This window comes from Triturus cristatus, chromosome 8 (assembly GCF_964204655.1).
Source record: "Triturus cristatus chromosome 8, aTriCri1.1, whole genome shotgun sequence".
Taxonomy (NCBI): Eukaryota; Metazoa; Chordata; class Amphibia; order Caudata; family Salamandridae; genus Triturus; species Triturus cristatus.
This window is the reverse complement of record NC_140591.1, coordinates 1,175,039,930-1,175,052,856: the sequence shown is the minus strand read 5'-3', so window position 1 is coordinate 1,175,052,856 and position 12,927 is coordinate 1,175,039,930. Positions and strand designations below refer to the sequence as shown.

The 12,927-nt window shown below is 39.4% G+C and overlaps 1 protein-coding gene across 2 annotated transcripts in view; it reads left to right on the top strand.

Annotated features, from left to right (window-relative positions):
* Positions 1–12,136, top strand: part of SHOX (SHOX homeobox) — a 62,938-nt gene extending 50,802 nt beyond the window's left edge. For both annotated transcript variants that reach the window (XM_085622837.1, XM_085622838.1), the window contains exon 5: positions 6,256–12,136. In XM_085622837.1, coding sequence (XP_085478963.1) covers positions 6,256–6,501 — 246 coding nt within the window. In that variant the 3' untranslated portion in view covers positions 6,502–12,136. The remainder of the gene's footprint in view (positions 1–6,255) is intronic.
* Positions 12,137–12,927: the final 791 nt, after the last annotated feature.

The window sequence follows — 12,927 nt, the reverse complement described above, 5'->3', positions numbered from 1 at the left end:
ACACCCTTTTCTGACTAATTATTTTTGGCCGGCCGATGTAGAACATAATATTAAGGGATGTCTCAAAGCAAATAAGAATACTAGCCCACAAGTGCTTTTGCATTTCAATTCCAAAATGTCAGATTTTATTAATTCCCACTATAATATTTAGTAATGTCTTTATTTATATTATTGCATTTTTGATCACTAAGTATCACTGACTGATTCAATTATAATTATGGTAAAAAAATACGACAATCACTGCATTGCACTGGTGAAACTTTACATTTTCCTAACATCTGTTCATTATACATACCCAATGATACCTGTAAGTGCAAAACGTAAAATATTTGAAACAATCTAATATTCAACACAAGAAAGACATTTTTTAATTGTAAAATGTTTTAGTCTGAATCAATGTCACATTGATTGGCTAATGTGTCTGATTTTAAAATTAAAATAGCTTATCAATATATCAATATTTTCAACAGTCTTGAATTTCACTAATACTTTATCATACTCATTTGAACTTCCTAAAATACATTTTTCATTATATAATGTTAGTACACAAATAAAACGGGTCTCTAATCCTGGAAATGATTATAAATTGATTTTTCATTGGTCAACAGGTTGGTAGTATTTGATTGCATTGTTGCTAAAAAATCTGAGGCGAAAAATTCTATTGCTTTCCTTTCAGTGGCATTTTATGATGTGCACAAGTGGGGATGGATTGTGTAATTTCAAATCAATTGCTAAGATTGAAATATAAATTTGTTACAGTGTGCATTCAATGAATACACTTGTATTCTAGTGAAAAAGCACAAGAGGACTTCTTTGTGGTTTGCATGAGTGATAGTTATGATCCTGCAAGTAATGGAATGTGTTCAGTGTATCCTAGTAATATACATGATTGCTTTCAGTGTGGCTTCTGTGTTAGAGAAAGCTTTGTCATCATAGTTGAGCACTGAGACAACCATGTTGTATTTAGGACTCAATTAAAGGAAGATTTTTAAGCAAGTGTTTATGTCACTTCTGATGGTGCCATGCTGTTTATACAAAAAGTCTCATCAGCATTTCATAATTCACTGAATTGCTAACAAGGCAATTTCCAGTCAAACTCTGAAATCAGTCCCGTCATCGCGCTTCAGTCTTGCATGAATATACATGAGGATTTGTGCTAACTGGCTCTAGCCTCGCTACCAGAAGGGTATAATGCAGCCTTCTAAGTTCTAACTTGATATGCGATCATATTCAATGCCGTTTCATCTCTTAAAGCTTGATTGTTAGAAGATTAATCTTTTAATACAAGAAATTCGAGCTCACCAGTTACAAATGGGTTCCAGTGGATCCAGTTGCTGGCATTTGTGAGTTTTAGACAACTAAATTAATTGTGGCGAATGAAAATTCATGTGATTCCACATGGTGGAAATGGTTATCAAAGTCTGGGGGTTCAATTGTTTTAGTATGTGTTTGTTTCTGAACATTATTGTAAATATTTTTCCCCATCAGACATATACAATCAAATTTTAAACACTCCTATGTATCAACCTGTTACAATAGAAATCATTTGCAACTAGTACGCTGGAATTTCTATCAGGGAACACAAAAGTAACTATTTGCATAAATCCTGACATTAAGCTAGATTTTTCAAGGAGACTTTAATCCTGAAACAAGTTAAATTAAAAGTAAAATTATTTCTTTATACAGATTAAAATTAATATTTAATATATTAAGTTTTGTATAGTGGTTTCACAGTCTCAGCCCTGTAGTGGTGCTTGAAAGGGAGACACAGAAGAGGACAGGGATCACCCAGCTGTACATTAGTATGGTTAGTGCGACTGTTACTTGCAGACTACTTAAGCAGTAGATGCCACTGTATCTGAGTTTGTGTGCTTCCTACTTGGTTTTTATCTGAGTGCCCGAGGGAGGTAGAAATACTCATCTGATAGAAAAAGACATGCAAATTTACAATCACTATGATGGAGGCAGTGCTTATTGCTAGGACTCTGACCCTGATACATCCCAATGTTAAACTTGATTTTGGAGTTGTTGACCTTGTCCTGACAAATTCAAATCTTGCAAAAATCCACAAATATAACTGTAGACAGTAACATTAGACATGATAAAACTTTCTTCACTCAAAAAAAAGATTAATGCTGTAATTCAGGGGGTGATTACATCAAGGCTGAACTACATTACTATCCAACCCCTGAGCTCTCTTAGCAGCATGTATAAAATCTAAAAACAACACATAGATTGAAAAAACAACACTCAGTAAAGTCTGCTGCCAAAATATCCACCGTACATACATATCTTTCTACAAAAATGTTGAAATGCACCTCAACGCACTACTAGGCACTTCTTCCCAAATATGGTGTTAGAATCGTATAAGGACTCATTCTTACTTAAAGCGGGGTTTCTGCAATTTAGAAAGAAGAATCAGTAGTAGAGTGTTCTTTGTTTTCTTTTATGCTCTAGTGACTCCTGGTAGCACAAGTCACATTTAAAGCCACTTTGATGTATTTCAAAGGTGATTGAGTGTTCCCTTCAGTACTTAATTTGAGCTGGTGGTTGCCAGTGGGGGGGGGGGGGGACTAGAACTTATCTTCAGGGACTGTCACTTATTTTTTGGAATCATGTATTTCCTGAGATAAAAAAGAGTGAAAACAAACAAAATGTAAAGAAGAGAAAGACAAAATAACCTCTCAAAGGGATAAAGCAAGAAACTGCAGGAGAAAGATATAGGGGCAGGGAGTGTCTGGTAGTGGATGAAAGAGGCATGAGGTGGATTTAAAGCTACCAGCGATGGTGTTAGGTGTGCTGACGTTAAACTGAAACTGCCACAGGTGTCTGAGCACCAACACTCTATTTTTTTAAAATAAATTAAGCACTGGATCTCCTGCTAGAGTGAGATATATTTAAGGCCTAAAACCCTACAGTTTCCTCAAAACACACCTGTTCAAGAAGGCTTTTACTGAACCACAGTTGGTTGTGAGTTGGGCCCACTTATCTAATTCACCCACAATATGAGTAGTACAATTATGAGGAGACCCTGCAGTATTTCTTAGCCCTAATAACAATCCACATTCTGGGGCAACTTCTAGAAGGCATGTAAGATCATACACAAATGCTCAAATGTTTGCTATGGAGGAACCCTCTTTATATTCATCAGTGACACATGTATGTGAGAACAGAAGCAAGGGTTAAAAGACTGTGGAGACCGGTGGCTAGCTTCACCAAAAAAGTTTGAAATTTAGTAGGAGGCTTCCTCATACGTTTGCAGTTAATCTCCAATTTTTGGGAATTAACAAAGTTTTGTAGATGTATTTCTGGGAATCTGAAACAGTTGCAATTTCCAAGGTATACTCCTGTAAAACATTTGTGAATTCCCATTTATGACTATGCAGACGCATTTCTGCATGCAAAAATGTATATCATATTCATGCAAAATGCATCAGTTTAGCTCATTTGTGATTTCAAGTTTATTTTCCACTTAAAGCCCTATTTTTCAACCCCAATTTATGGCATCCTCCTACCCGTTCCGACCTTGAAAACTGATGTACTCCAACCCTTGACAGGAGTAAATCTCCAACCATATCCAGGACTAGGATTGGCAATGGATGTATTTGTGAATTTCCATAAACAAGTGCATTTTTAGGTTTTCCCAGTGCTTCCAGGCATACCTGGCTTGGAATGTTTACATCTCACCCCTTGTAAAAGATTTACTTGCACAAAAGTATGTTTGGCTAAACCTTTTACTAGAGTAAATTTCACGTTTGTGTTAATTGAACTTAAATATTCACATGGCTTTGTGAGGCTATAGTAATTTAGCAAATCACATCCATGTGAAGAGATCAGTGTTGTTTTGTTCATCATTTGGTTCATAGGTTAACATGATTGTTTCTACAGGCTTTGTCGGGTCTAGGTGTTTGATGTCAGAAAAAATGTGCACTAGGATTTGCAAACTCTAAATAGAATGAATGTCACTTAGAGTTAGGAGAACCGGGAGAAGTGCTGTAGATTCTCCATCCCGATTTGTAGACATTTCCCTGTGGGGCAAACATCGACTCACTCTTGATGCTGTTGTTTGCCCCGCGTTTTGCTTTACAAGGGTTCCCCTTGAACCACTACTTCCCTTCCGATTCTTTCAGCAGGTATTTCGCCATCTACAACTGCAGCGCTGTTTAATTAGGTACTGCAATGTAAGTGACTAAGGGGCATATCAACAACAACCGGCGATAATTATCGCTATGCGCACCTAGCGCTAGGATAATTATCGCCGGCTAGCGTGGATTTTTATCGCTGAGATAGCGTGCTATTAGCAACGCTTATCTCAAAAGCGTTAATAATCCTAGCGCTAACTGCCTAACGTGAGATTATCGCTGGAAACCCAGCGATAATCTCACGAAATGTGCGTTAGCTTGTTGATAGGGCCTCACAAACTTAGCCATGATATCCACCCTCCATAGGATATCATGGCTAAGTCAGTCCTGAAGCAGGCGTAAGGAAAGTAGCGATAACAGGGGTTATCGTTAATTTTCCTGCCGCTATGCTTCATAGCGTGGGGCTTGATGATAGGAGAAATGTCGCTTAGCGACATTTCTCCTGTCGTGTTAGGTCAGGAACGCCCACTTTGCATCTCATTAGAGATGCAAAGCTGGGTGTTAAGATTTTGTGCGCTAAAGCAAGGTTTCACGCGCTAGCGTGACCTTGCTAATTAGGCGATAAAATTATCGCCGCTTTTCGGCCGAAAACGGCGGCAAAAGCGGCGATAATTTTCTATCGCCTCATTGCTGATATGCCCCTAAATGCTTGCCTGCAAGAATGGCACAGCACAAAGTCTGCATAAACTCCCATCCCACCAAAACTGGAGTTCCACAGCCTCATTAAGAGTAGGTCTGGGTGAAATTTAAATTACGCCTTTGTAATTCACATCATTTTGGAATTTTAACATTATGCTTATTGAGAGAAGTTCTCAAAATAACGCCAATACATGAATTTGCATAATTACATGCAGTTCGCGGAAACATTTTCCTGCAAGTGCTCAGGACTAACGCGAGCGGCCAGAACGCACGAGCACTTATGTTTTTGTGCTATATTTTTTAGGAAATGCATCCCTCCCTCAAAATAGGTTCACAGGGGCATTTTGCAGTAAACCATAGTATTAAGTACAGATTTGCATTTCATGTAATTACGCAAATTTCACACACCCCTAATCGGAAACCTTTGACTTGCTATTAATCTACAGTGGGCTGGCGACATTGTTGCAGTGTTTGAAGGTACCCCATAACATGGTGCTAGGCAGCACTTAGTCCGCAAGCACAGGGAGAGAGCAGAAATGCATCACATCTTAGTAGATGTGGTGCATTCTTGCTCTCTCAATGTCACGCATCACCAGTGCTTCATTTGAGTCGGTGGTTTCCGGTGCTCGGCACTGGCACTTAATTGTCAACACCAGCACTTGTAACAGTCTGCCGTAAGGTGGTGCTGTCTGGATAATTTAGAGATGACCACTACAACAGTTATATATTAATTCAATAGACATTAAAATGACAATTACCTGCTGCCCAAGCCATTGTTATAGCTTTGGGGGGACTGAAATAGTCTGGATTGTCACACTTGTAGGAGTGTGATGTTAGTAGTTATGTTGTTACTATCATTGGCAGCATGGCATGGGCAATGTGTGGTCCAAGCTGCAGTGGCCACCTAAAGAGATCCCTGGCACTTATCTTTTTGCAAATTAAGCACTGCGCGGCACAGAGCAGAAAGTTGTCTCGCTGTGTTGCGTGATATTTTGATAAATCTGGCCTATTGTGTCAGTTGAAGGGTTTCAGTAGCACTTTTGGCAAAAAGATTCCTACTAAGCTGGTAGGAATCTCTAATTTCAGCAGATGGTCCTCTGCTGGAATGGCAGAGGCAGGCTTCTGCCTCACCTATATATGGCGGGCCACCTACCAACCTCTAACCAAGTCTAACATCTCTATCAAAAACAATGTGGCAGAATCTGAGATGAACATTTATTGAGCAGGTTTTTTTTTCATTTCTTAATTGCTGCACTTAAAACACAATTGTCTAATCACAGCAGAACAATGCACAAGGTGCAAATATTGCAAAAACATATTGTTGTACCGATGTGGATGTAGTCTATCATAGTAGTGTACCATAACCACTATAAGCAGACCCTACTATTGTTTATGTCTAAAGGAAAAAGGCGTGAATATAAAAGTTTAACCTATTTCAAAATCCCTAACGATCCCTTTTTCTACTTTTTTACAGGTCCAGGCACAGTTGCAACTGGAAGGAGTCACTCATGCACACCACCACCTTCACCCTCATCTGGCTGCCCACGCACCATACCTTATGTTCCCACCTCCCCACTTTGGACTTCCTATTGCCTCGCTGGCGGAAACTGCCTCTGCGGCTGCTGTTGTAGCGGCGGCAGCAAAGAGCAACAGCAAAAACTCCAGCATCGCCGATTTGAGGCTCAAAGCCAGGAAACATGCCGAGGCGTTGGGTCTTTGACAATTCCAGTCCTTGGTAAGAAGGTGAACTGAGGGTCTTCTTCTTGCCATGCGTATTGACTCTACAGGCACAAAACTTGTTAAGAACATGTTTTTTGCTACAGACAACCTAAAAGGCCTGAACATGCTTTGCTCTCGGTTGGAGGCATTCTCCGATTTAATTCATTGAAATGCGGAACCTCGGCTTGCCCTCGCCCGCCTCCCGTTCTTCCCGCCACCAAGATAACACTGATCTGTAGGACACAATGACAGATTAAGTTTTTCTGCATCCACCCTCCAAGCTGTCAGACTTTAACAAATGGCTCTAACCAAGAACAGAAACTTTTCATCAGCCTTTGGAAGATGGGGGAATAAATACTGTACAATGTCTCCCGGCACTTATTTGAATACATGGGACAACTTGGAAATTTTTGACCCTTGGTGAAGAGCCCTCCTAGTCAGCAAGCCACCCACTGCTGTCACTCCATCCTTCATGTGCATGTGTGCAGCTAAACACATTTCGAGGGTTAAAAGTTGAATATAAATATGTATAAATATAAATCTTTATCTATAAAAATAGATCTGTGGGGCTGGTCTCCATGAAAAACGTTTCTCCATTGCCAAGAGTATTATTTCACTGCTCTGAAAAACTTCCACCACAAAGCATCTGCTGAAGAAATAGTTTGAATGTAACATTCAGATTTTCATATCTAGGCCGGGCACACTGGGGTTACCAGCACCCTCCCTCATTCCTTTTTTTAAAAAAATACAAGAAGCAATAACACAATTCTTGTCTCAAAATTAACATAAAATGGCGGAAGGTATGATGTCACGGGTATTGTGACTTGAATGATCATCTAGGAGAGTGCACTTGCTTAACCCTGAGATTCCTGCACTATTTGAGAACATGCAAAATGGAAATGTAGTATTCTGTGCCATTGCAACAAACTGATTTTTTTCTCAAGTTGACCATAGTTTGCAGTTTGAAAAAGTTATCACTTTCTAAATTATGATCTATCAATGTTTTTCGGGGAGGATGAGGAGGGTGATAAAGAGGTGGGGCTGAGAACAGGAGGGAGAAACAAAGTTTTCCGAAAGAATACGGATGCAGCATTCATTTTACGAACATGCATTTAAGTGCAGCTAAGTGCAATACTGTAAATACTATAGATTTTTAATGAATTCTCTATACATTCGTTTTCTGTAAATTTCGAACTCTGCATTCTCCCAATCCTGGTTAGCTTTCCTTGCACTGGGTGCCCCTGCTGCATTTCTGCTTTGCCAAAACGTCAGGGTTTAGTTGCCAAAATGACACCTTTTTGCCAAAATGTCTGGATGTGTTTTCGAAAAGTTCGTCAAAGAGCATGATCCACTTGTTGAAATAAAAATATGACATATATTTTTAGTGCAATGCATCTGCAGTAGCTCCAAGAATTTAGCTAAAACTGCCATCGATTAATAATGTTCCACTTTTTATTACAGCCCCAAAAATCACTTTCCGCTAAAGGATGGTTGTACACATGTTTTTGTTATATACAGAAGCCATCTACCTTTAGCTGTGGCCACTGGCTATTTAAAATGTAAGGTAAGAGAGAGTGAAAAGTGTGAAGGAGAGACAGTGAGAGAGAGGTAGGAAGGCAAATAAACATCGAAAAAGATGGTAGAAGATTGATTTGCATTTAGATAATTCCTACAGATGATCCGTATGGCTTTATGAGGCCAGTTTGGGGATTTGGTGACATGTACAGAATACTTGTTCTTCAGATATATGGTTTATCACCATTTAACCACCAGAACCCCTCAATTGATTGTAGGAACACTATGCAGGGCTCCTGTTATTGTTCATCTCTACATAAATTTAATGTCTCAAAGTCTCAATAAACCATTGAAAGCATCTAGATTCTAATTTGCCTTTGACGTCATCACGACTCTGCAATAAGAAAATTGGATACCTCTTTCTTACTGCCTGACAATTTGTAAAGTTACTACTTTGGGCCAACAGTAGCAGTGCCATTGATCCTTCATAATTCCAACAAGGATGACTTAACACACAGGTGTGGTTAGAAGTGGGTTCCCATACAATTTAGGCCTGTCAACCCTAATAAAAGAATAATTTCTGAATTCTCGTTTACCCTCCTCTGTGACTAGCAATATACTGATCAAGCACGGTTGTGGGTATTTTTGCCCATATAAAGCAAAATTAAAGCCTCTCAGGCACACTGTGGACATACACACTATATTAGAAAAAATAATTTGAGTGGTGATGCCAGGAATTTGTTAAGTGAATTTCTGGAGTCCTAAACCAGACCTGTTGACAGCAGCTTCTTCAAAATCCTAATTTAATGAAAGTGTAAGATCACCAAGACCTTCTTTAGCTTGTATTTGAAACAAAAGATTAACATCTGTTTACAATTATGCGTGTAACACTATGTTGTTCTGTAGCTAGATCCACTCTTGAGAAAAGCTAATCAATGCATACCCGCCCACATATATAAATTCATGTGCTGCCTAATTTGTAAAAGAATAAGTGTTGGGGCCCAAAGTTTCACTCAGTGGCCTGCGGCCAGCACTATAGGATGTCCAGGTGCCGAATACCAAGGTTTCATAGTCTTAATTCTATCTACCTCATACCTCTTTCATTCACCCCCAGACACTCCCTGCCCATTTAGCTCACTCATTTAGGCTATTTTTCACCCCGGCTTCCTTTCTTTGATATACTTTTGTTCCGTCTTTGTCTTTCTCTTTTCCCCCTTATGTGTGTTTCTCTCTCTCTTTTTCTGGGTCATAGACAGATGAAGAAAAAGAAGTGCCAGTCCCTAAAAATGAGTCCCGGGGGTCCCCACTTGCAACCTCCGGCTCAAATTAAGCACTGCATACATGCACATACATTTTTATAGCCTGTTCATACTTGCCTATATAAGGACACTATTGAATCTGTAACCAGGAAACAGATTATGCGTAATCCATATAAAAAAAATTTGAAAAACAAAAGCAACAGGCTCACATTAAGGGACCGATTTTGATGTCGGGTGGAAAGCCATCCGAAAGCTGGTTGGAGGCTTGCCTCCCGACATCTATGTTTTTCCTCCAACCCCCGTATTACAATGGCAGCGGTCGGAGGGAAATCCGTAGGGGGATTACACTGTGTTTCCAACATGGAAAGGTTGCCGGAAAGGGACTATAGGGGTCCCTAGCAGGGCCCCTGCCCCATCACGGCCTTTGCTATGAGGCCTGGGGGCACCTATGGTGACCCCTAAACATCCCTGCACAGTGTGGCAGGCACTGCATGATGCCTGCCACATGGTGCAGGGATGTTTACAAGCATCCATCTTTCAATGGCAGCTTGTCCTTGGGGCCTTTTCTACCCTTTACACAAGCTGACATAAAGTCTATGAGCCCTAGTGCTTTCATTCTACAACACTGGCATAGAAAAATGGATGATTCTGACCGACATCGTAATTAGGACCTAAGTAACTGTGTTTGGCATTGACGATTTGCCAAAATGAGTACAATGTTTTGATGGTTACTTGTCCATATGCTCTCCACTCATCAAGATGATACCATGTTAATATATGCTTCAAGAATAGGCAAGTTTTTTTCAACAATGGTGGAAGTTCTGGTTGACCAGTTATAGTTGTTTTTTGTTTCTTAAGTTGTGGATTGAGTTTTTAGATGTTGATCCATGGCTTCTACAGAAAAAAACACAAGAGGAGCTCTACTGGTTGCACAACAAATGCCAAATGAAACGATTGGGCAATACCAGCTGAGGAGCAATGGGGGCTCCTACAGCAAGGGGCCCCCACCCTACGGATAGACCCTATAAGATCACAGCCTATAATTATCTGTGATATGCGAGAGTGTCAGGCCCCTCAACACATTCTGCAGGACACCATCATTTTGTGTTTCGCCAGTGACTGCCAGACACCATCAACAAGATCCACAATACAATTAGAGTGAGCAAAACCTTCCTTCATCGTTCATCAAAAAACATATAAGTTACCAACTGAGTCCACTAGAAAACATTTGAAAATGGTCCACTGGTATTTTTACCAGGAGTTACACTTTTTATTAATGGCAACCTGTTCTCTTCATAACCTTCTCACAATATCTCTGCTTCTTACTTATCTCTCTCCTCTATGTAGTGAGAACTATTTTTTGTCCGGATCAAAACCTCAGGCTAAACAAATCGTGGAGTAATAAAAACAGGAGAGCAAAAATATAGGAGTCAAATAATCCAGAAGGGTACAGATATGTAATATCAGGCAAGGGTGAAGGTTATTTTTTTAGGCTTAGGTATATTGCTAGGAGAGCATTTGGGCTAAAAGGGAAAATTTCAGGCTAAGGAAAGGAAAGGGTACAAAATTATCCACATATACATAAAATGAAAAAATAAAAAATCAGAAATTTGTGTGGAATTTCCAAAAATAATTAAAATGAGATTACAATACAAATAATAATTTAAAACAAAAGCTGACGATTATTCACCCAAGACTACTCACCTGTGAGTATCATCAAAGGGGCCGATTCACAAAGGCATTTATGAGTACGTGAAGTAGGAGAACAGGAGTACTATTTCGCGTACTCACACGTGACTTTGTGACTCGGCCCAGTATTGTCCAACTCACTTAAAGTAAAATTGCAAAAATAACACAGACCTTTTTAAGTGTACTAACTGTATATGAATAGCCCCTGAATATTCCCATTTTAATCCCATTTTAGATATTTTGGAGGCAATTCTCAAAGACATTCAAGCGTACAAGAAGTGCAGGAGTACTACTTTACCTACTTCAAGATGGCATCATGAGCAGGCCACAAAGTGATGAATTACCCTTAAAAATGTCCCTTTGTGGATCTTTAAATTTCACTGCCTCCCTACACTTTCATTGTGTAAATACTTATCAGATCATCCATTTTACTCCCTCCCACTCACCGTGGGCCTGATTCACACTTCTTCTGACTTGGTGTGTAAGACATGTTTCGTCACAGAAACAAATATGGCGAATGGGACTCCAACACGTGGCACAGTGGATTATGCTTGTGAGTGGTTACTTGAGGACTATTGCCAAGTGTCACTATTGCACTATTTATTGCTTGCTGCAAGCGCTTAGGCTGGTCTGGTCTACCTCGAACTAGACGGTATACAGTATTTTACTTCATTGTCTTGGCATTAAATATGTGACCACATCCACGACAGGCAAAGCTCATTTCCTTCTAATGGTATATGTCAATGTTTTATTTATTGTTGATTTTGAAAGTTTATAAAAGTGTAATATTTTAATTATGTCGAGTGTAAATGTTTAAACGCTTTGCATTTATTTTTATATTTTTTTCTGACGTGTTGCTTTTGCAAAACAAGGTGCAGCCATCATGATTGACTTTTCCCATTATTTTGGTCACACTGAGGGTGTTTGGTTCTGCAGGCGTTTCAGGGATTGCAAGTAAGAGGGGGAAAAGCTAAGGACTTGCTTGCTAAACCCAACTGGGATTGCAGTTTCTGACCCTTTCTTTCAGTGGCAAACCCATGCCTATGTTTTATTTTGTTCGTGCCAGCATGCTTTTGCATTATTTTGCCCACCATGTTAAGTTACGATTCAGAGTGTAAAGTGTTGACTCACAAGGTATGAGTGTAAATCTTGTAAATTGAATAAACATATGCATATTTGTATCTGTGTGTAAACATGCCCTTCTCTCGTAAAGCAAAGGTGCCATGGTACAATGAAGTTCTGTGGCCCTGTTAAAATAATATTTTCTCCCCGTCAACTGACATAAATCAATTTTCGGCCTTTTCTTAGGATATAGCACCTCTATCACATGGCACAATGAAGCATCCACCTCACCTCACCTTCCTAGGAATAAGGCAAAACACAGTGCTTAATTTGACAAAAAGGTTTCCGGTGCTTGGAACCAGCACTTAATTGTCAATACTTGCACTTATGACAGTCTGCCAGATAGTGGCTGTTTTTGTAATGTATAAATGAGCACAACAACAGCTGATTATTAATATAATATACATTAAATTTGACTACTACATGCGTCCCAAGCTATTACTATAGCTTTGGGGGCCTGGAATATTCTGTAATGCCACACTTCTAGGGTGTGATGGTTAGTAGATGTGTTGGTACTGTCATTGGCAACCGTCATGGACAATGGGTGGTGCATACTAAAGCGGCCTCCTGATAAAGGCACAGGTACTTTTTTTTTTTTTACAAATTAAGCACTGGCAAAAAGTCAAAATATTCAGCTTTTTCATTTATTTATTTTTTAAGATGTTACTTATTGATTGCCCTCAAACTGCAATTTTGTCGTATTTTAATCTCGCCTCGACTGCAAGATGTAAACCGCTGACTATATGATTGATTGAGAGATACATTGTTTGTGAGACTAACACTGAAATGTTTAAATCCCTCACGCACATTGGACTCTTTGAAAAGCGTGTGTATGGATGTAT